This window comes from Diabrotica virgifera, chromosome 9 (genome assembly GCF_917563875.1).
Source record: "Diabrotica virgifera virgifera chromosome 9, PGI_DIABVI_V3a".
Lineage (NCBI taxonomy): Eukaryota > Metazoa > Arthropoda > Insecta > Coleoptera > Chrysomelidae > Diabrotica > Diabrotica virgifera.
This window is the reverse complement of record NC_065451.1, coordinates 184,144,279-184,167,447: the sequence shown is the minus strand read 5'-3', so window position 1 is coordinate 184,167,447 and position 23,169 is coordinate 184,144,279. Positions and strand designations below refer to the sequence as shown.

The 23,169-nt window shown below is 33.3% G+C and overlaps 2 protein-coding genes across 12 annotated transcripts in view; one reads left to right on the top strand and one right to left on the bottom strand.

Annotated features, from left to right (window-relative positions):
* The window catches only part of LOC114335610 (guanylate kinase), a 345,069-nt gene that overhangs the window by 271,837 nt on the left and 50,063 nt on the right, over nt 1-23,169 (bottom strand). The gene's annotated exons all lie outside the window — the stretch shown is intronic.
* LOC114337984 (mitogen-activated protein kinase kinase kinase kinase 5) overlaps nt 1-23,169 on the top strand; it is a 134,574-nt gene that overhangs the window by 104,387 nt on the left and 7,018 nt on the right. For all 11 annotated transcript variants that reach the window (XM_050661125.1, XM_050661123.1, XM_050661120.1 and 8 more), the window contains 5 exons: nt 1,636-1,840; nt 7,209-7,477; nt 10,717-10,864; nt 21,118-21,342; nt 22,807-22,933. In XM_050661125.1, the coding sequence (XP_050517082.1) occupies nt 1,636-1,840; nt 7,209-7,477; nt 10,717-10,864; nt 21,118-21,342; nt 22,807-22,933 (974 nt within the window). The remainder of the gene's footprint in view (nt 1-1,635; nt 1,841-7,208; nt 7,478-10,716; nt 10,865-21,117; nt 21,343-22,806; nt 22,934-23,169) is intronic.

Below are 23,169 nucleotides of genomic sequence, written 5' to 3'. Positions count from 1 at the left end.
AAAATACTAAATAGGCATAGGCATCTTATATTTATAAGATTTCAAAGTTTGATCAGTGTATCATAATTATTTTGGTTATTATTGCGACCGTAAATTATTAATTAACAATTGAATTGTTGCTAAAATATTCGTTTAATTTTCACCGGCTTCTGAAACTATAATCTAAACCAAGAAAACTTTTATGTCACCGAGTTATTTAACTATTGGTAGATAATTTCTTATCTAAAACTTTATTTGAAATTTAAAGATTTTGTTGGGAAAACCCCCATTTTCCGAGGAAAATTTTCGTCGGAGCAGATCGGCAAAAACATGTCTATATGCAAAATTTAATTTCAGTGAATTTTTATTAGGGTGTTTTTGGTGTAGAGTTAAAATGTTCGGAGTTATGGAGCAAAAATTGAAAAAAACACGATTTGGGGGCCCCATTTTGTTAATAAAAAAAGTAGCACACTATCTGCGGACTTTGCATATCTATATTATTAATATATATAATCATAAGTTTCGATTCCAGCAATAAAATTGCTGGTAAATAACTTTTCCCAAAAATAGCCTATTCTCCGATAATCAGCCCAGACTAACAGTGCTTATTTTTGAAGGGGCTGTAGCTGAAAAGGCTTGAACTAGTCACTAACACGATTGAATGCAAATTTTGAACAGCCATATCTTAACCGATTTTTGTCTTACAGAAAAACAAAAAATCCAAAATATTTAGAAAAGCAAAACCTACATTTTTTTACTCTTTGTGATTTGTGGTATCACTTACGCATTTTAAGCTATTTTGAAAAAAAAAAAATTTTTTTAAAAATTAAAAATTAAAAAAAAATTACTGTACTAAAACCAATTTTTTTCAAAAATAAGCCCTTTGAACCGATGAAACTTACAGATCATATAAATATAAGTAAAGTAACTTGTGAAGCGGTAACGATTAATTTGATTTAAGATACTAATATGGGGGTAATTATCCTTGGGGGAGGGGAGTTTTTTGACAAAAAAAAAAGAACCAACCTTATTTTGAGTGTAACTTACTTACTTTTCATGCTAGAAACTTTTTTAAAAAACAATAATAAAGATTTTTTACACACTTTAAAAAAAAGTTGTAGGTAATGAGGTTTCCCCAAAAATGCATGATTTTTTGGTTATTTCACGTTGAAATATTCGCTTTGAAATTTGACGAATATGAACCTATTTTTCATTAGCTACAACTTTGCTTCTACGGGGTCTAGGGAGTTCACACATACACCATTTTTTTCACTTAAAAAAGAGATATTAAAAATTTATCATTAAATTCATTTTAATAATTGTAATATTGAAAATATAAATGTATCAACAAAATAATTAATTTAACCATATAACTACCTAATTTGTTTGCGTTACAAAATTATTAAATTTGAATATATTTTTTGTTGTGAATTATCATAGGAAAAATCATGTATACAACTCTCATTTAATTGTCATTATGATGCTCGGATTATATATGACATTCGGCGCCTCACGGCTCATGTCGTATCCGTCATACTCTCATCATAATGACCATCATTAAATGCTCGTTGCATAATACACTCTTCCTTTGCCATAAAGTTGATAAATCACTACTCATAATAGCGACCAATAATAATATATTTTGTTTCCTTGCAGGTATTTAATGGTTGTCCGTTGAGGATACATTGTACGGTATCTTGGATCAATCCCGACACTAGGGATCAACATATCCTCATTGGCGCCGAAGAGGGTATTTATAATCTCAATTTAAACGAATTACACGAAACGTGTATTGACCAGTTATATAATAGGAGAACAGTTTGGATGTATGTGATAAAGGATGTCCTTATGACGTTATCAGGTAAGGAACAGCATAAGTGATTGTGATTTTTATCAATGTAAACCATTACAACTTGCTGCTGATTGATCTTTCTAGCCAAGTTGTGGTATTAAGACGCCCTTTTGAGATGTGTTACATTAGTGAAAAATATTTTTCCGGTTGGTTGGATATTTCATCACTATATTTACTTTATCTACCGGTGCTCTTAAGAGTTATATTGAACCGCCTTTAAACCAGTCCCTTAAATGTTTCAACCATGACAGTCTCCTTCCCACACTCCTCTTATCTTACTGTATTATCAAATTTAGCATTTCAAATTGCTGTCTCCTTATTACGTGTCCCAGATATTGTAACTTTCTTATTTTTATTGTGTTTATTATTTCATATTCTTTGACCCTTTCCCCAATACTTTGGTGTTCGATTTCTTCTGTGTCCATGCTATTCTATACTATATAAACCCTACAAAATCGAAACAAGACAACATAGGGAGTCAAACGTGGCTAATGTATATTTATACACCGATGGCTCCAAAATGGATGAAGGCTCAGGATGCGGGATATACTCCAGATCACTGAACCTTAGTATAAAATGGGGTATGCTCAAAAATGCCAGCCTAGTTCAGACTGAACTGGCCATCTCCATACTCAACTGTATCTCCATAGCCACAAAAGAGATAACCCGGAAAGGTATAGCCGGTAAAACCATAATAATCTGCACAGATAGCAGACAAGCGCTACTAACCCTGAATAGACCATGTGTTATATCTGGGCTAGTAATGGAGTGTCATGAGTCACTAGCCCAAGCTTCGGATGGTAACCACATTATCCTGAGGTGGATTAAAGGGCACAACGGAAATAAAAGCAACCGCATTGCTGACCATCATCATCATCACGTAGCGCTACAACCCTGCGTGGGTCCTGGCTGACTGCCAGGGTCCTTCCAATTTGCTCGGTCTTCCATCAACCTAGGGTCAAATAGGATGTTCATTTTTCGAAGATCTGCTTGGATGTTATCTCTCCATCGTATTCTGGGACGTCCGAGTGGTCATTTGCCTGTAGGAATATCCTCCCATACCAGTCTTACAAGTCTCTTGTTATGAAGTCTGTGCACGTGGCCTGCCCATCTTAGTCGCTGTGATTTACTTTCTTGGACAATATCGGTGTCATTGTAGAGTTCTTTTAATTCACTTGCTGACCAGCTAGCTAGAAAGGCAACAGGCCTAAGAATCTTTAGACCTGGTGATCTTTTTGCCTGATCAACTGTAACAATCGCGGAAATTGCCAAATGTCACTCCCACACGCAAATCGCGAAAAGATTGGAAAAAGGGTCAGGATTTAGACTTGCCTAGGTAACACTAAGGAACCTCGGCAAGTCAGTATCAGAAAAGTTCTTGAGAATGCCCAGGAAAGACCTACGCTTGACAGTTGGTTTTTTAACTGGCCATTGTCAACTAAGAAAACACCTCCACACACTGGGGTTAGTAGACACAACTCTATGCAGGAGGTGTGAACGAGATGACGAAACTGTCGAGCATGTCCTATGTGAGTGTCCGGCGTTATCGTCATTACGAGAGTATGCGTTCGGCGAGCCTTGGCCTACACCTGCCGACATAGGGGAAATGTCCCCAAGTGACTTGTCCTTCCTGAATATGGCAGGATAAACATCTTACAAAACACGTAACATCTTACGTTATTGAAGAGAATTCTTTTTTTTTTTTTGGAAAATGGCTTTGGCCGAGCCAATTAGCCAGACTTGTTTGTGATTGATTGCAGATTCATAGTCATAAATTTCTTATAAACATAAGTACAGTCTACAATATTATTTTTATAGATACATTGGTACATTGTGTAGCTTTTTTTATTTTGTTTTTTTTTATTATTTTACTGTTTTTTTAATATATATTTTAATTTGTGTGAAACACTTTTTTTTACTTCTTTTTTTTCTATTCTTTTTTTATTTTTGTTTCTATTTTTTTTTTCTTTTTTTTATTTTTTTTTTTTTTGTTATTATTTTATTATGTGTTTTTTTATATATTATTTTTTTTTATTTTTTCAAACCACATTAACAAATTATGCCTATTATATTGCGTTTACAACTTGTATTTACATAATTTAACATGTTTATAAATGAGATGAAGAATTTCCATATCATTTGTAAATATTAAAGTATTAAGGTTTATTGGGAAAAAACATTTTAAATCTTTTAATTCCTTATAAAGGTCGTTTATGTTATTCATTTTTTTTTTCAATTTTTTTTTATTTCAATTTTTCAATTTCAATTCTTTTCATTTTTACAAACGCAATCCTTGCATCATATATCCTGGTTCGTATTTCCGTTTGATCATTATTTTTTGAAATCAGGTTCCCAGGTATTTGTAATTTTCAACCCTTTCTACCGGTTGGTTTCTTTGTTATTATCATATATTTAGTCTTTTTTATATTCATTTGTAGTCCATATGTTTCACAGAAACTGCTTGTCTTGTCTAGTGACAGTTGGAGTTGTTCAGCAGAACTTGCGGTAATTACGGTGTCATCTGCATATCTTATGTTGTTAATAGTTCTTCCGTTAATTGTTATTCCTTCACTTTCAGATAGTAGTCCTTCTTCAACAATGGATTCACTATATATATTGAATATTAATGGAGACATAATACATCCCTGCATAACTCCTCTCGATTTTAATTTCTGAACTGGGTTAGTTATCTATTACTATGTCTATGTTTTTTGTCTTTAGAATTTGGACTAATTTTTCATGTCTTACTTTGTGAAATGCTTTTTCAAAATCAACGTAACAAACATTCACAACCATGGGTGATTGACTTCTAAAAGGAAATTTGCTAGCCATAATCGTTCAAACAGACCAGAAAGATTCGAGTATTATTGGGAATTAGTCCAGAGAAATATGAAACCAAATTTTTTGAGTAGTATGGACATCTATAATAATAACTTATAATATGTTTCCTGCAGCCGATTTTGATGATATACATAGTTATAAACAAATGAAGATCAAAAAAGTTTCGCTTTTTTCGTCTATTACTAAAAAATGAAGCATTCTAAACAAATTTGAGAATAAGAAACTCATAAATCATATAAAAAACTTCAACATGGCGTTCGTTGAATATGTCTTATCCTTATTTGTTGCTTAGAAAATTGCAAAATAAGTCATAAATTTTGAGATTTTATAAATGTTCATAACTTATGTAAAAATTAAGTCAGAACCTTCTTATTACACGGAATGCTGAGACTTCTTGTGCTTAAATTATATTTTAAATTTCAAAGCAATTGGTCAAATAGTTTAAAAGTTATTTAATTTGTTTATCCCAAATTCATTTTTTTTTGCAACACTATAAGTCAGAAAATTATGAGGTTACAGTAATACTTCGGACAGTTTATGAAAGAAGAACATTTGTACTAACTTAATTAAAAAAAAAATGACAATAAGTAATTTTAATCAGTGTAAAATTACTTTGCAAAAACATATCGATTTTTTGCTTACTTATAAACAATTAGAATAACTTTTTAACCGTTACCAGTAGAAAAATTATTTTTTCATATTTGGAAAGACTGAATTTTTATACACATTTAGAAAGAAAAACAATTGTCCGAGGACAATTAGGGACGATGTTAGCCCCCCCCCCTTTTTTTTAATTCACATGTTCTTGCAAAATAATTTTGCAATATTTAGAATTATTTTTTGTCATTTTTTTAAATTAAATTAATAGTGTACATCTTCTTCTTTCATAAACTATCCAAAGTATTACTGTAACTTCATCATTTTCTGGCTTATAGTGTTGCAAAAAAAATTAATTTGGGATAAACAAATTAAATAACTTTTAAACTATTTGACCGATTGCTTTGAAATTTAGGATATGATTTAAGCACCAGAAGTCTCAGCATTCCGTGTAATAAGAAGATTCTAAGTTAATTTTTACATAAGTTATGAATATTTATAAAAACTCAAAATTTATGATTTATTTTGCAATTTTCTAAGCAACCAATAAGGATAGACATATTCAGCGAACGCCATATTGAAGTTTTTGATACGATTTATGAGATTCTTACTCTAAAATTTGTTTAAAATGCTTAACTTTTTGGTACTAGATGATAAAACCGAAAATTTACCGTTTTTCGATTTTCATTTGTTTATAACTATGTATATCATCAAAATCGGCTGCATAGTCCTGTCGCCAGGGGGGGTACAACGGCCTCCTGTATTCAGATGGACTTACCCAAGTTTTTTTATGTATTTTGACCTGTAGAACACGAATTTTTTGGGTAACAGTTGATCCGAATGTCGATAAGATTGTTATAAACCAAGAAGTTGAGGAATCACATAACAGCGATTTCTCGCAAAACAAAACATTTTTTTGTATTTTTTGGGTCATTCTAACCAAAAAATGTTCCTACAATTTTTTTCGTATGATGCATAGTTTTCGAGATAAACGCGGTTGAACTTTCAAAAAAACGAAAAATTCTAATTTTTGAACCCGAAAAACTTTTGATTAAAAAATAAAATAGCAATTCTGCTTACCGCATTTGAAAGTTCAAGTCAAATTATATCGGTTTTAATTATTTGTATTGCTAAAAATGTATTATTTTATTGTTAAAACAAAGCTATAAACACCTAGTGCTTGAGTGATGTTTCAATGATTTCTCATTTAAAATCGAACGAGTACGTAGAGGAAGTAAAAGTGCAAGCGGGGCTATTTCTAAGTAGCGTGCATTAAAACGCATGTATTAGGCACGGGAAACACTATGTGTTTATAGCTTTTTTTAACAATCAAAAAATAAATTTTTAGCAATGTAAATATTCAAAAAAAAGATATAATTTGACTTAAACTTTTAAAGGCGGTAAGCAGAATTGCTATTTTATTTTTTATTCAAACGTTATTCGGGTTCAAAAATTGCAATTTTTCGATTTTTTGAAAGTTCAACCGCGTTTATCTCGAAAACTATGCATCCTACGAAAAAACTTGTAGAAACATTTTTTGGTTAGAATGACCCAAAAAATACAAAAAAATGTTTTGTTTTGCGAGAAATCGCTGTTATGTAATTCCTCAACTTCTTCGTTTATAACAATCTTATCGACATCCGGATCAACTGTTACCCAAAAAATTCGTGTTCTACGGGTCAAAATACATAAAAAAAACTTGGGTAAGTCCATCTGAATTAAGAAGGCCGTTGTACCCCCCCTGGCGACAGGACTAGCAGGAAACATATAGGTTATTATTATAGATGTCTATACTACTCAAAAAATTTGGTTTCGGCCTGTAGGGGGTTGTGTCACCAACAGGATGTTTTTTTCCTTATTTCTCTGAACTAAATAATAACATTTCCCTAATACACACGGTTATGTTTAATTACTAAAAGACATTTTTACTTGTTTTTAGGAAAAACTCCCCAACTCTATAGGCACGACCTTCTAGCTCTTCAAAATAAACAATCCCACAGGTTTAGTTTGCACATGAATCGGATACCAGAGCGACTTGTGCCGAGGAAATTCGCTCTGACTACGAGAGTACCTGACACCCGAGGTACGCTCAAATGCTGCGTCGCGCGGAACCCCTACAACGGATATAAGTACCTCTGCGGAGCGACAGCTAACGATATATATCTGATGCAGTGGTACGATCCTCTAAATAAATTTATGTTATTAAAGGTAAGAGATAAAAACCTTTTCTATTCCATTTCACATATGATACTTTTTTTGACAACGCTTTAATTAAAAAACCGTTTCGATGTCAGTTCTAGGGCGAATTCAGCTTATCCAGTACTAGTGTATTCTTTACCAAACATAGTAAATATACCTTTATTTAAAAGAGCCCTTTCGGGCTAAATCACAAGCGTTTTCGGAATGAGTATTTCATCTTTAGTACTGCTACTAGGTTTATATGTTTAAAACCACTAAATACGTGGATGAAAACCCTGTTAATCGTTATTAATAGTTGAAAGACTGATAAGTTTGTACACACTTGAATGAATAAAGGAAATTAAAATGTAGTATGTCAAAGTGTGTAAGTAATTTATTTCTTTAGCTGAGCGCTTTCGACATAAACATCATCATCGGAGCTAATGCTAAAATAAAAAAAGATCTTGTAAGAAAAAGAAGTACAAAACTCTCTTTTTACTTACGTCAAATCGGAGGAGGACAAAGCAAAAATCACATTTCTATTCATAAGATGCAAATGATTACACCTCAATGTGGCGGTACTTTTTTACTATTTGACGTAAGTGAAAAAAGAGTTTTGCACTTCTTTTTCTTACAAGATCTCTTTTTTTAGCATTAGCTCCGATGATGACGTTTATGTCGAAAGCGCTCAGCTAAAGAAATAAATTACTTGCACACTTTGACATACTACATTTTTATTTCCTTTAATGTTATTAAATTGCTGATATTTTTATAGGATGTTAACATTTTAAGTAAATTCACTTCATGACAACTTCTTCTTCATGTACCATTCCCTTTCAGAACGTTGGTTAGAGGTAATGGATTTTGACAAGAGCTATGAGTCATGCCGGAACAGTACACAAGTTTACATGTTATTTACAAGGTCTCTTGTGAAAACACATGAAGTTTGCCATCATAGCTATCTTAATTGTATTTACTGCCACCCTAAAAAGCATGCTTGTATCCATACCATACAAATCTCGGAAGTTCTTCAACTATGGAAGAACTTCCTTCGCCCTGGACTGCGTTTGCCTGCTATTTTCCTTGCATATTAAATGGCTAGTGATTTTAGCAAGTATTTTTGCCAATTTGGTAAAATTTGCAAAAAAAATAATTACTAAATAGTTAATAATTACTAAGTAGTTAGTAATTTGGCCAATTTTGTCAAAAAACAAAAAAATTACCTATTAAAATCATTATCCAGTTGTGTATGAGTTTAGCGAACCGACATAATTTATAAGTCATACAGAACAAGTAAAAACTTCGTTTGTATAATGGTATAAAGTATAAAAATTTGTTGAAAAACTATTAAAAAGTCATCCAAAAGGATTCGCAAAACGTTTTCAATCTAGATCAGATCATGTTCAGTGCGTTCTGCTTAGTACATGAAAGTACTGGGACTTTCAATACACAATACACAATTTGGAACAAAAAAGTCCTATACCATTTTTTTCTAAAGTTAATCGTTTCCAAAAAAAAGTTAACATTGTTTTCCATATACCTGTATTTTAATGTTTGGAAATTTTAATAAACTGGCAACACCGTACGCACTACGGCATAATAACATAATAAGAACTCGTATGTGATTGTGATTAACAGTATTTAAAATAATCCAACCTAATAGTAGGTAATACTTATGTATTTACTATTTGTTTACTAAAATTATTTTCTTTTGAAATGTATTGAAATACCTATTGCATAATTTTAAACGAATTACACATCTTTTAACATAAAAACACATCTTTTAACTAAACTAGTATTATGTATTTAGTAAGGTTTAAATGGGTTGAATGCTGAGTATTGCTGAGGGCTTTAACTGAATTACATAGTTTTAATAGTTTACAGTGGAACTTAAATACACCAGATAATGTCTCAGTAATTTGTTTACTTGTGAACTGAAATAACTAAGTTGTACTTACTTGAAAATAATTAATATACCGAATAGATGTTTCAAGTAACCTTTCACAAACACCATTCATAGGTAATAACATAATAGGTAATACACTCACTATTCGAAAACATTTTCGGCATTGACACTAAACAGGATTCTTTAAAACTATCTGTTTACTATCATCTTCTATCTATTTACATGGGACTGTCTATGCTTAAATTTGCGTACCGCACATAGTTGTCAGATTTAAATTTGGATACCAAAATACATTTTAATTTTTTGGTCAAACGGTTGCATTTAGAAAAAAATGTTATAAGAGTTTTTGGTTCTACATGGTGCCTTCTACCTATACCTTTAAGGAACGCACTATTTTCCGGGACACCCTGTATTTAACTTGGAATTTCATCAGAACATGTCGCTTTGTCATTTTTTGATGATCGTATTACCCTAGAGGAGGTCCGTCGCAGTTAGTAATATCAGGTGGTGAACTAATCTTATGGTCTTCACGGCAACGTTAACTCCCAACTAGGGTTACTGACCCGGATATGTAGTCCCTAGACCCTAGACGGACCTTAGGTCTAAGTTGCTAGCTAAGCTAAGCATAAAAAATTCGCGAAATCGTATATAAATCGACACAAAGTTACACCAAGACCTCAAATATCGATTTCCTGTCACGTTGGGTAGAGATCTAGGACTTACTAAGTCCAATTGCTTGTTTTTAAAACTACACATTCAATTTTAACAGTTTAAGAGGAAACAGTAGCGATCAACAGGTAGCGAAAACGCGTTCCAAGATTGCGGCTGTAATTTTGAATATTTTTTCGAGATATTTGGCACACGTATTCGTAATATAATAAAGAATTATTAAAAAAACAATACAAAATACAAAAACAATATTAAAAAAACGAGCCTGTACCACCATTAAGAAGAACAAAAAAATACACTTTCATCAAATAAACTTTTTTATCCGATGCCTAGATTTTGTGTCATTTTGGAACTACAAATGAAATAAAAAATTTTAGTAGTTCCAAAATGACACAAAATCTAGGCATCGGATAAAAAAGTTTATTTGAAGAAAGTGTATGTTTTTGTTCTTCTTAATGGCGGTACAGGCTCGTTTTTTAATATTGTATTTAATTACAGAGTAATTTCCACATATTAATATATTTTTCAAATTGGGCTCTGTGCCGCCATTCTTTATTATATTACGAATACGTGTGCCAAATATCTCGAAAAAATATTCAAAATTACAGCCGCAATCTTGGAACGCGTTTTTGCTACCTGTTGATCGCTACTGTTTCCTCTTAAGACAATTATGTTTATTTATTAATATTTTTAGCACGTGGAATGTGTTCTTCTTCCGAATCCGCTTCACGTCTTTGAAATGATCATCACACCTGAGCTAGAATATCCAATCGTTTGTGTGGCGATTAGGCAAGCGTACCAACCTAACCGATTCAAGCTGGACTTGATCAATATGAATTCTGGTAAGTAAAATTAATGAGCCATAATGTTTTGGCCATCAATATTTTCATTTTCGGAAGATATATTTTCGGAAGAAGAATTTTAAAACCATGTGTCAGTATTTTAACCAATTCCTACATTTAAGGGTATTACAGTACTGCGGTACCTGCGGTCTGCCTCTGGGTCTTTTGTGTTGGTATGGTCTCCAGGTTAGAATTGTTCTGTGCCATTTGTTTAGATCACTCCTAGCTACATGTCCAGCGTATTCCCATTTCAATTTTAGTGATTTTTGTACCACATCGGTGACTTTGGTTTTCTATCTTATCGATTTGTTTGTTTTTCTGTCCTTAAGTGATATGCCAAGCATTGCTCTTTCCATCGCGTGTTGAGTGACTCTGAGTATGTTCATATTCTTTTTTGCGATTGTTCATGTTTGCGCCCCATATGTTAATATCGGAATAATGCATGCATCAAAAACTTTAGATCTAAGATGTAGTTGAATTTGCTGATTTCTGAGTATATAGTTCAGTTTGCCGAATGCTGCCCATGCTAACTTTATTCTTCTTTTTATTTCTTCCGTTTGAATTTCCATATTTAGTATTATTTTTTGTCCTAAGTACATATATACAGTGAGCACGTAAAGGTTGGAATAAATTCATTTTCTCGAGAATGGACAATTTTGGAAAAAAATCCCGAAACAGGTCGATTTTTATTTTTAAATTACGACTTTTTGGCATGTATATCATACTAGTGATGTCACCCATTTGGGCGTGATGACGTCATCGATGATTTTTTAAATGAGAATAGGGGTCGTGTCATAGCTCATTTGAAAGGTAATTCTATTCTCTATTCAGTAATATAAACAATAACATAATTATTTATACAGGGTGTCCAAAAATAATTTTTTTAATTAAATTTATTGTCATAAAAACAAGAATCTGTGTAATTTATTTAATTTAAAATACATTTTCCTGCTATCAGAAAAGATGAAAAAATGTTTATTTGACAAATAAATATTGTTTTTTGCAAATTCAATATTAAAGCAGCCACCCATCTGCCTCTTGACAATTTGAGCATTTAATTTAAACGAAAAGCAATGATTTTTTTCAAATAAACATTTTTTTCTGTTTTCTGAGAGCAGCAAAATGTATTTTGAATTAAATAAATTACGCATATTCTTCTTTTTATGTCAATAAATTTAATTCAAAAAATAAATTTTTTCGACACTCTGTATAAATAATTATTTTAATGTTTATATTACTGAATTGAGAAATGAATTACCTTTCAAATGAGCTATCACACGATCCCTATTCTCATTTAAAAAAATTATCGATGACGTCATCACGCCCAAATGGATGATGTCATTAGTACGATATATATGCCAAAAAGTCGTAATTTAAAAATAAAACTTGACCTCTTTCGGGATATTTTTCCAAAATCGTCCATTCTCGAGAAAATGAATTTATTCCAACTTTTAGGTGCTCACTGTATATTATTCAACTTTTTCTGTAACTTTGTCGTTTATTATTGTCACGGCTTCTTCGTAGCGCATAACTTTTGTTTTGTTTAAATTAATTTTCAGTCCTATTTTAGAAGATTCTGTGTGTAGTTCTGAAAGCATGGTTTGCAGTTCTTGTAGATCAGTAGCTATCAGGATTATGTCATCCGCAAATCGTAGATTACTGAGGTAGCGGCAATTGATGTTTAATCCCTTATATTTCCAATTTAGATTTTTAAACACGTCCTCCAAAACTAAGGTGAACAGTTTGGGTGATAAAGTGTCTCCCTGTTTGACTCCCCTGTTTAATTCCCTCTGACTCGTGTATTCATTTTCATTTAGGTAGTATGTAGCTGTAGCTTGGTTCATAGTTTCTTTTATTAAGTTAATATATCTGTTGTCTATTCTACAATTTTGCATTGCGTTTATTACGGCCGTGTTTTCTATAGTGTCGAAAGCCTTTTTCGTAGTCTACAAATGCTATAAAAACTGGAAACTTGTATTCGTTACATTTTTCTATTAATATTTTTGTGGTTAACAGGTGATCGGAAGTTGAATAGCCTTTTCTAAAACCTGCCTTGTCATATGGTTGGTATTCACCTAATTTCCTTGTTAGTCGGGTAGTTATGACTTTGGTGAGTATTTTAAACAGGTGTGACAGTAGACTGACGGACCTGTAGTTTTCCAACTTTCGATTATCACCTTTCTTGTGTAATAAGATTACTTTAGAGTTGTTCCCTGGGACTTTGCCCTGGTGCAAACAACTGTCTATAAGCTTAGTTACAATTGCAATGAGTTCCTTACCTCCTTCTAATATCATATTTGTGGTAATCCTATCTTCTCCTGCAGCTTTATTTCTCTTCATGTTTTCCAATGCTGTAGTTACCTCTGAAATTGTTACTTTTGGCATTATTTCCGATCCAACATTTTTTATTAATTTCCGTGCTGGTCTCATTTCATCGTCTTGTTGATGCGGTCTGTGGAGTTCCGTGTAAAATTCTTCTATTCGTTTCAGTATGTTTTCTCTAGTTGTGATTTCATCTTCGTATTTTCGCATTAATGATATTATCTGACGTCGTCCTTGTGTCGGTCTGATGCATTTCATACTCTTATTTTTTTTTTCAATAGTTGTTGTTATTAATTTTTCTTCTTCTTTTCTTTTTTGTTTTCTGATTCCTATTCTAATCTGCCTATTAAGTTCTCTATATTCTTCGGTTTTTGTCAGATTTATTTAAGATCTTCCTTTTTTCTATTTGTTGTAATATTTCTTTGTCTAATTCATTGTGTGTTGTTTTTGGTTTTTTCAGTTGCAGAATGCTTTTGTTCACTGTTTCGGTTATAAGGTTATTAAATCATCAATATCATTGGAGTTTATCTGCTGCATGTTAACTTGATTTAATGCATGCATTATATTTTTATTAAATTCACTATTTTTTATTTCTTCAGATGTCCATTTGTATCTCTTTTCATGTATTCTTTTTCTTTCTAGTTTTTTGTGTAATAATTTTAGTGTAATAGACACACATTTGACTTATTGTTCTAATGAAAAGAACAGTTGTTAAAATAAATGGGGTCCAATAAAACAAAACAATTATTAATATTAATTATACTTAATATTTTTTAACTTTGATGATATTTAAAGTAATCATTAGAGAATTATTTTTAAAATACCCATCTCAAGGTGTTAAAAAAATGCACGCACTTATCTCCTCTAGACCGGCACGTTAGCCAAAAAAACGTTGCTATGTTAATGAATATTGCATGATCTATTCTGTACTCTTCCTATCTTCTTCTTCTTCTTTAGGTGCCGTGTCTGTATTCAGACATTGGCCGTCATCATGTTTACAATTTCTTGAAATCTCTATCGGCTGCTGCGCGAAATAATTCTTCTACTGTGCAGCCACACCATTGTCTAATATTACGCAGCCATGAAAGTTTCTTTCGACCAATCCATCTCTTTCCCTCCACTTTTCCTTGTATTATAAGGCGAAGCAGATGGTATTTAGGTCCTCTAATTATATGGCCGAAGTATTCTGTTTTTCTCCTCTTTATGATGCTTATGAGCAGACGTTCTGAATTCAGCATTTGAAGAACATCTTCATGGGAAGTGTGCGAATGCTTCTATTTTGTTTAGCATTGTGGTTTTTAACGTCCATGTCTCACAACCATACAATAGGATAGACCACACATAACATTTCAGCACCTTCTTTCGAATATTCATCGACAGGTTTCTGTTACATAAAACTGGTTTCCAGGTCATAAAAGCCTTCCGTGATATTTCGATCCTAATTATTATCTCTTCATCAGAGTCACAATTTACATTTAACCAGCTGCCAAGGTACTTGAAATGATTTACCCGTTCTAACTCCTCTCCATCAAGAGAAAGCTTACCTTGATCTATATTAATCTTTCCAACTGCCATCCACTTTGTCTTTGAAATGTTGATTTTAAGGCCTCTCCGATAACTTGCTTCACTGACTAGATTTAGTAGTGTCTGAAGATCTTGTAAATTTTCAGCAAGAATGGCTGTATCGTCAGCGTATCTAATATTGTTGATTACTTCTCAGCCTAGCCTTACTCCCTCTTGTCTGTCATCCAAAGCCTCACTAAAGATTTCTTCAGAGTAAAGATTAAAAAGGGTGGGTAATAAACACAACCTTGTCGTACTCCACGTTTTATCGGCAGTTTTTCAGTACGACTGTCTCCAATTTGGATAGAGGCTACTTGATTGTAATATAAGTATTTCAGCAGTCTTATATCGAAGTGGTCAAGTCCTGCTGCCTGCAGGCAATCGGAAAGTGTATCATGTTGTACTATGTCGAATGCCTTCTCGAAGTCGATGAAACAAACATAAACGTTCTTTCGGAATTCACAACTTTTTTGTAATAGAACGCGCATACAAAATAGTGCTTCTCTAGTTCCTAGTCCATTTCTAAATCCAAATTGCTTATTACCCATTCTAGTTTCGCACAGAAGGAATAATCGGTTTTGTATAATACGTAAAAGTATCTTAAGTGTGTGACTCATCAAACTGATTGGTCTAAAATCGCTGCATTTGGTGGGCCTGCTTTTCTTTGGTAATGTTATAAACAGTGACTCCAACCAATCATCTGATATTTCTTCTTCGTTGTAAATTCGTTGTAAATAAACTCTTCCTATACATTACATTAACCTTATTTCAACATCAACATACAGAAGAAACTTTGTGCTCGATTTATAAGTATTTAGCAATTTTAATTTTTAGATGCCGGGTTTCCGTTGATAAAGAAAAAACCAAAATCGCATGCCGTATTCGTAGCAAACATATGTATGTGGTGAGCCTGAGCTTGAGAATGTTGGGACATTGATTTGAGCTTTTTTCCATGGCTATTTGACAGATTAGTGACAGTCAGTAACTAGTGCTGCGACTACCAACTAACCGATTTTTGTGTTTTTGAATCCGTGTTTGGAATTTTAACGCTTTTTAGATTTGTATTCTAGTTGTCCATTTGATGGAGTGGTTTGATAATTTTTTATATTTGTTTATGATTTTTGCTGGTAAGCAGTTTCTTAGTTGGTTATAAATAAGCAAGTGTATCTGTCTGTGCTGTCTAATGCTATTATTTCGTTTCCCAGTACTTAACTGCAAACTGCAAGTGTTGCATAGAGTGGGAAGAAACAGAGAACTTTTGACCACCATTAGGTGAAAGACAGCATATTTGGGGCACATATTTAGAAATGATAAGTACGAGTTGTTGCAGTTGATTATGAAGGGTAAAATCTCAGGAAAAAGCAGTCCTAGTAGACGACAAATATACTGGCTGAAAAACATTCGCAACTGGACCGGGTTTAAACACACAGACGCTTTTAAGAAAAGCAGAAGATAAAGATGAATTTGCAATGTTTATAGCCATCCTTCATTAGTGGAGACGGCTCTAGAAGAAGAGAAAAAAAAACAAACGTAAGCGTGAAGTTTCAATTCAACCAAGAACTTACGAGAGACCGACCACAGGGGAAATATTTTTAACAAATATTCATAGAGCAAGGTCTGTTCATTAAGTTGCACAGTAAAACAATTGCAAAAAAAAGACAAAAATTGGTTCCAAAACACCCGGAAAAGTTTAGAGAGGCGCTAGCAAAAGCTGACCTACCAGTTACTACCGGAGACCCTGAGAAAACGTGGGAATACACAAAGAAGTTGATCACCGAAGCCATCAACAACACAAATCCCAAAGAAAAAATAGATAGTAAAAAACATTGGATGACTGAAGAAACTCTCAACCTTGTAGAAGAAAGACGAAAACTTAGAAACGGCACGTCAAATTCAATACAAAAAGAAATAGAGATAAGCACCATAAATACAACTATAAAACACTTGAGCAGAAGGGACAAAAATAATTATATAAAAAGCATATGTGAACAACTAGAGGAACATGCTGACCGCCAAGAATCTAGAGAACTTTTCTCCAAAGTCAAATATCTAGCGAGAGAATTCAAACCACAGACACAGATCATCAAAGATATTAGTGGAAATACAAGAGAACACAAACCCAGACGGTATCACAGAGGTTTGGAAACAATATTGTGAAATACTATTCTCTAACAACGACCCAGAACATAATAATGAGAAAAGAAGTTATGAAAAAGAACCTCAAATATTGAAATCTGAAATTGAGTCGGCAATAAAAAAGCTAAAATGTAGAAAAGCACAAGGAGAGGATGAAATCACAGCTGAAATACTCAAACAAATGGGAGAATTAGGGACGGAAGTAATGCTTAGAATTTGCAATGAGATCTGGAATACCGGAAAGTGGCCAAATGACTGGGGTAAACTCACGTTTATCCCCATATACAAAAAAGGTTCTCCGACAGATTGCAGTAATTACCGTACAGTAGCGTTGATACGCGAGCAAAGTACTTCTAACAATAATCAATGAAAGATTAAAATCCATTCTCTTACCGCAAATTCCACAAGAACAATGCGGATTCGTCCCAGGTAGGGGAACAAGAGAACACATTCTTAATATTCGTCAAATTATCGAAAAATCTCGAGAGTTTAACATAGAAACATATTTGTGCTTTGTTGACTACTCCAAGGCCTTCGATAACGTAAAATGGGATAAAATGTGGCATATACTTAGAGAAATGGGTACGCCAGAACATCTAATCTATCTATTACAAGCACTTTATGTAAATAACACCGCTAATGTAAGAGTTAATAATGTGGTTTCGAAAAACTTCAAATTAAAATCTGGAGTGCGGCAGGGATGTATAATATCCCCCATTCTATTCAATATATATAGTGAACACATTATGCGTCAAGTTTTTGAGGAATGGCAAGGTGGAGGCAATAGGAGGAAGAAAAATAAAAAACCTGCGTTATGCTGATGACACTGTTATATTGGCGTCTTCACCAGAAGAACTGGAAGAAATTATGAATAGGCTAGGAACGGTGAGTACAGAATATGGTTTGAAAATAAATATACAGAAAACCAAAGTAATGATCATCGATAGAATCCGAAACAACCAACCGGAGATAAGAGACTTGGCAGGTTACGAAGTGGTCAGACAATTTAATTACTTAGGCTCCGTTATTACTAACAGTGGAGGATGCGAAGACGAGATCCGTAGGCGCATCATAATGGCCAGATCGCAACAGCCAAACTCACAAAAATATGGAAGAATACTGACATTACAAAAAACACAAAATTACGCCTTGTTCGAGCGTTAATATTTCCTATCGCCACCTACGCTTCAGAGACTTGGACCATCAAAAAAGCAGATGCAAAACGTATAATGGCATTTGAAATGTGGGTCTACCGGAGAATGTTGCGCATACCATGGACCGCACATCGCACAAATAATTCAATATTAGCCGAACTTAACATAAAAACTAGACTCAGCACAACTATCAACCAAAATATACTGAGATATTTTGGACATATAACTAGAAGAAGGGAAGGCATGGAACGAATGATAGTTGAAGGCAACGTAGAGGGCAGAAGATCCAGAGGAAGATCTCCATTACGATGGTCGGACCAAATAAGGGACATGACTGGTTACTCGTTCTCCGAAGAAAAACAACACGCACAGGAGAGAGAGGATTGGATAGAAATAGTCAAACGACTTACATAACGCCACTACATCCTTACGAAGGATAACAGATAGAGGAGGAGGAAGGTCTGTGCAGATGATCTAGAATCAAGACCTAAGTGCTCGTACATAAGTCAAGCTAGAAGAAGTGTACACCACTTTCTCAAGGGCCTCAAAAAGTATGCGCCTACAAATAAATTAAGAAAAAACCATCAACATCAAACAACAGAGCCAGAAACATCAGTCCGCAAATCACTGTTAATAACTCTACCTTTGAAGTGGCGGACAAGATTACATACTTAGCCTCCCGATGAACTAATGACAACTCCAAAACGGAAGAAAACAGACGAAGAATATTTCTGGCAAACAAGTGCTTTTGGACTGCGCAAGCGCATGAAAACAAGAAAACGAACTGTCTCAGGACCTCATTAACAGTCTTTCATTGTCATGTTAAAATAATTAATATTTTGTGTTAATTTATTCAAATATAACTTTTCAAAAATTGTGTTCTTCCCGCTATAGGAAGATATAAAATATTTCATCTATAAATAGGCCCTCTCTTTGACAGGTCGATAGTGTTGCCACCTCTATTACGGCCTGATGATAAAGACGGTCATGATACAGCGTTTGATTTGCCACAGATATTTGCGAAGATCGTGACATTGGCAAACTGTTACTCAACTAATTAGTTATTCCAGTTTTAGTAATACATATTGTTATGATCTGCTTCTTATTAATTTTATATTAATTATTATTTATTTGATTAATTATTTAATTGTCGCAAATCATACATAAAAATTGAATAAAAAATCTCAGGGTGCCTTTTTATAAAAAAAAATCCAAATTATCTTACGTTATATTTATCTTCTCTCGTGGGTTCAGTATCTCTGAGTTGATCCTAATTGGGATAAAATAGGGAAAAGAAATAAAGCAAAATATTAAAATACAAATACAGAATTGTCTTTTATTTGTCAAAATCAATACTCTGAAATCTATCGAATCTAAAAAACCTGTGGACACAGATGTCCAAATGAAATTTTTACCACTTAAATTTATTATAGTTAAAAAAACAATTTATCGGTTTGTTCCCGATGATTGTGGTAAAACAAACTAAACAAAACAAATTTATGTATTCGCAAGATTACCTATATTTACTATTTACTTTTTGAAATATTGGAATTTTAATTCATATGCTTTTTACTCAAAAAATTTAGTTTCCGAACATAAAAATCTCTTTCACATAAATTGACTGACCTTTTGCTTCACTCACTCTGATGTCTTCTCGTGACCCAAAATAGCTCTCCCTCTTTGACTATGTTAAAGGCTACTCATCAAAGCCCTCTCCGTTTTCCAGTTTCAAAACTATCAGCATACCAGCACCAATTCTCCAACAAGCCGGGCCTTCTTTTGACACGTACTCGATTCAAACAAAACTCCAAAGATTCTCTGCTCTCCTTCTCACAATAATACAGAATCAAAGAGGTATTTCGTCTCAATTTGATCTGTCTCTCGTTCCACTTTTCAACACTATTCTCCACTATCAAACAGCCACTGGTATCTGCTAACTATCTATCTACTAAACACGTCGAACCGCTCCTCATCGATGCCAAAAACATAATCACTTCTCTTTCAAACTGTCTCAATCATCAAATCCATTTTTCCCCTTCCACATTGCCAAGAATCAAAGACATCGGCTTTTCCATTCAAACAAAACAGTCACCCTCAAAATTATTCCGATCATCCTAATTACTTTCTGAGAACTATACAATATTTACTCGTGTTGAAACAAAGATACTAAAATTCCAAACTTTCTCCATAAAACCCCTTTTCTAGAAATTGATAATTACCTCTAAACTAAACAATCTTTTTCCATTTTAAATCTAAATACATCGTTATTTTCACTTTAATTATTCACAAAAGTCTTTAATGGTTCATCGGAAAGCTCATTAAAAGAGAAATCCACTTACATCCAAACTACATTCTAAGAAATATTTACAACTCAATATACAGGGTGTATCAAATTTATGTCCCCGCGTTATTTAAAAAAAAATTTAATTCAATTTTCATTTTGCCTTTGATTGATAAATTGAAAACACAATAATATATGTAGGTTTTCTTTAAAGACGATCGTAATAAAAGTCCGTTTGATGTTTAATAGTTTTAATTAATAAAATAGATGACTAAATTATTGATACCATTAAATTAACGAAATGTAAAAGTGCTTGTGTAATTTGCGACCAAAAATCTTACGTGTTCTTACTCTTACAAAAGGGAAATGTATTCATAGATAATTTGCGTCTAATCAATATAATACCCGTCTAAGTATTATCCCTAACCTAAGAATAGATCTGTCGCGTTTAAGATGTTAGAATCGACTGAATGTATTCGTCCTCTTTCCCTACGCTAAAACAAACCGTCTTAGGCTAATCTCCTTTTTCCTGCGAAACAACCCAATTAAAATTGGTTCAAAGCATATACCGACATCTTCCAATAACCCAATAATACAAAAATTAAAAGTAGTCCGCTACCGTCGCCGTAATCCCCAATTCGTTCCACCCATCTGTGCCAACGTAGGTCCATTTGTGTGAGACTCTATCCCGTTCTCCTACTAATAATTAAAGAAATATTATATACAGGGTATCTTAAAAATTAAGATAAAATATTTACAATCCTACATATACGTTAAAACTCCTGTATATGTTTTAGGTGCTAGTTGGTTCCATTCTGACGAACTCCAAGACATGGATGGTACGGCGACTGTCATTCCCCGACGGGAAAATTTGGATATAGTGAACGTGTCCCAGTTAGATAAAGATTCGATTTTAGTTTGTTACGAAAACGTTATTAGGATAGTAAATATGCAAGGGAAGATGAAAGTGAACAAAAAACAGGTTTCCGAACTCAGGTTTGGATTTAGAATCGATAGTATAAGTAAGTATATGTACTTTAACTTCTACAATAGTACAGTGGCGGATCTATACATTTGCCTTGGATTGTGGGGAAACTTCTAATGAATCACCAACCAAAAGACATAAAACCCAAACTACATAAAAGACATAAATAATAACTTAAACATTAAGTTCCCTTCAGTTTCCCAGCTAACTAGCGGGTGTATTGGGTTGAATTTGTCTCTATGGTTTAAGTTTCTTGTCAGCTAATATATTTTTATTTTTCAACGATGTTTTTCTTTAATTTTAGACCTTGGGGGAAATTCCCCCTCACTCGATCCGCCACTGCAATAGTATTGGTTAGGTGTTAGTTGGTATAATAGTTCTTTATTCTTATATCAATTTAAAGTTTACCTTTTTTAGCTGTTCAGGTAACACAAAAGCTTGATATTCTAAGGCTTTTTAAGTTCACTTTTTTCTGTCCATTTCTTTTTGTATAAAAGTCCATTGGAAGTTCTTTGTTTCTAATATCCGCATATCTAAGTTTCGGTGACTATGTCGTGTTTTCTCTCAATAATAAATTTTCACTGCCTGGTCTGTTACTCGTTCTGTTTTGGGTGATTATGCATTTGAGTAACTATAGTTGATTTTTTAACCAAGAGGAGTAAACTAAAAAGACAGATTTACATCCAAGAAAGTTACTAGAAAAGTCACCAAATTCATCTTCTTTTTTCGTTGATCATATTATCACCTTTCGATGATAATCCATATATATTATATTATACCAACACATCGCTAAAGAGTTATAAAACAACTGTTTTTATATAAATGTAGACTGTAAATCTAAAAATTAAAGGAATAATGCAGAAAACACAAAAAATCGCCGATATACTTAATTAACCTATAAAATGACAGAAGTGTCAAAATTTCATAAATGTCATTAGTGTCAAAATTGAATAACAGTGGAGTAAACTTGCCTGCGGTTGGACCAATTAGAAACAAGCACTCCTCTTGGTTAAAAACAAACAATAGTCAATATCTGCTCAGTTTGCTCATTTTTCAATTCATTTGCTCAATTTGCTACAATTGCACCAACATAAAACATTAATTTCATTTATACGAGTGCCATCTATGAGCGAAAAGAAAAACTCTATCACGACGTCGTACACATATGAAAGTAAAAGAACCTATAATATATATTAGGATTAAACAGAATATTTATTCCATAGACTCCATATTAACATAGACTGAGCAGTCTGTAGAGAAAAGTGACGACACCATCTTTTGTCGTTGTTTGTTGTGTTTAGGTCTTACATCAAGTATGTATAGCAGCATCCCTTTTTGGTGGGAGAGAGAGAGAGAGAGAGAGAGAGAGTAAGCAGTTTCAATGCGCTAGAGAGAGACATGTCGAACAACCGCAAGAGATCTTGTCACCACGAGCGGTCTATGTTAATTTAATATACGTCTATGGTTTACTCAAATGAAACTAATGCTTATTATTTTTTAGTATGTCTTCCGGATAGTGTGCTGGCGTTTCACAAACACGGAATGCAAGGAAGATCGTTAAAAAATGGCGAAGTTACACAAGAAATCACCGACACAGCACGAACGTATAAACTTTTAGGTTCAGATAAGTAAGCACACTCATTTGTTATTTGCCATTTTTTATATAGAGTCTGAATATATTTGACTGCCACAGCATGTAGAGATGTTTCTGTTAAATTCAGCTCTATAAAACACGCCCTGAGCACATATTAAGATTATGAGGATTTCAGCCTGAAAGATTGATGCATAGGAACAGGGTGCTTGACTTGATTTAAGTCCATACTGGGGCGGTCCGATAAATACTTAGCCTTCCAAAAGAAAAACG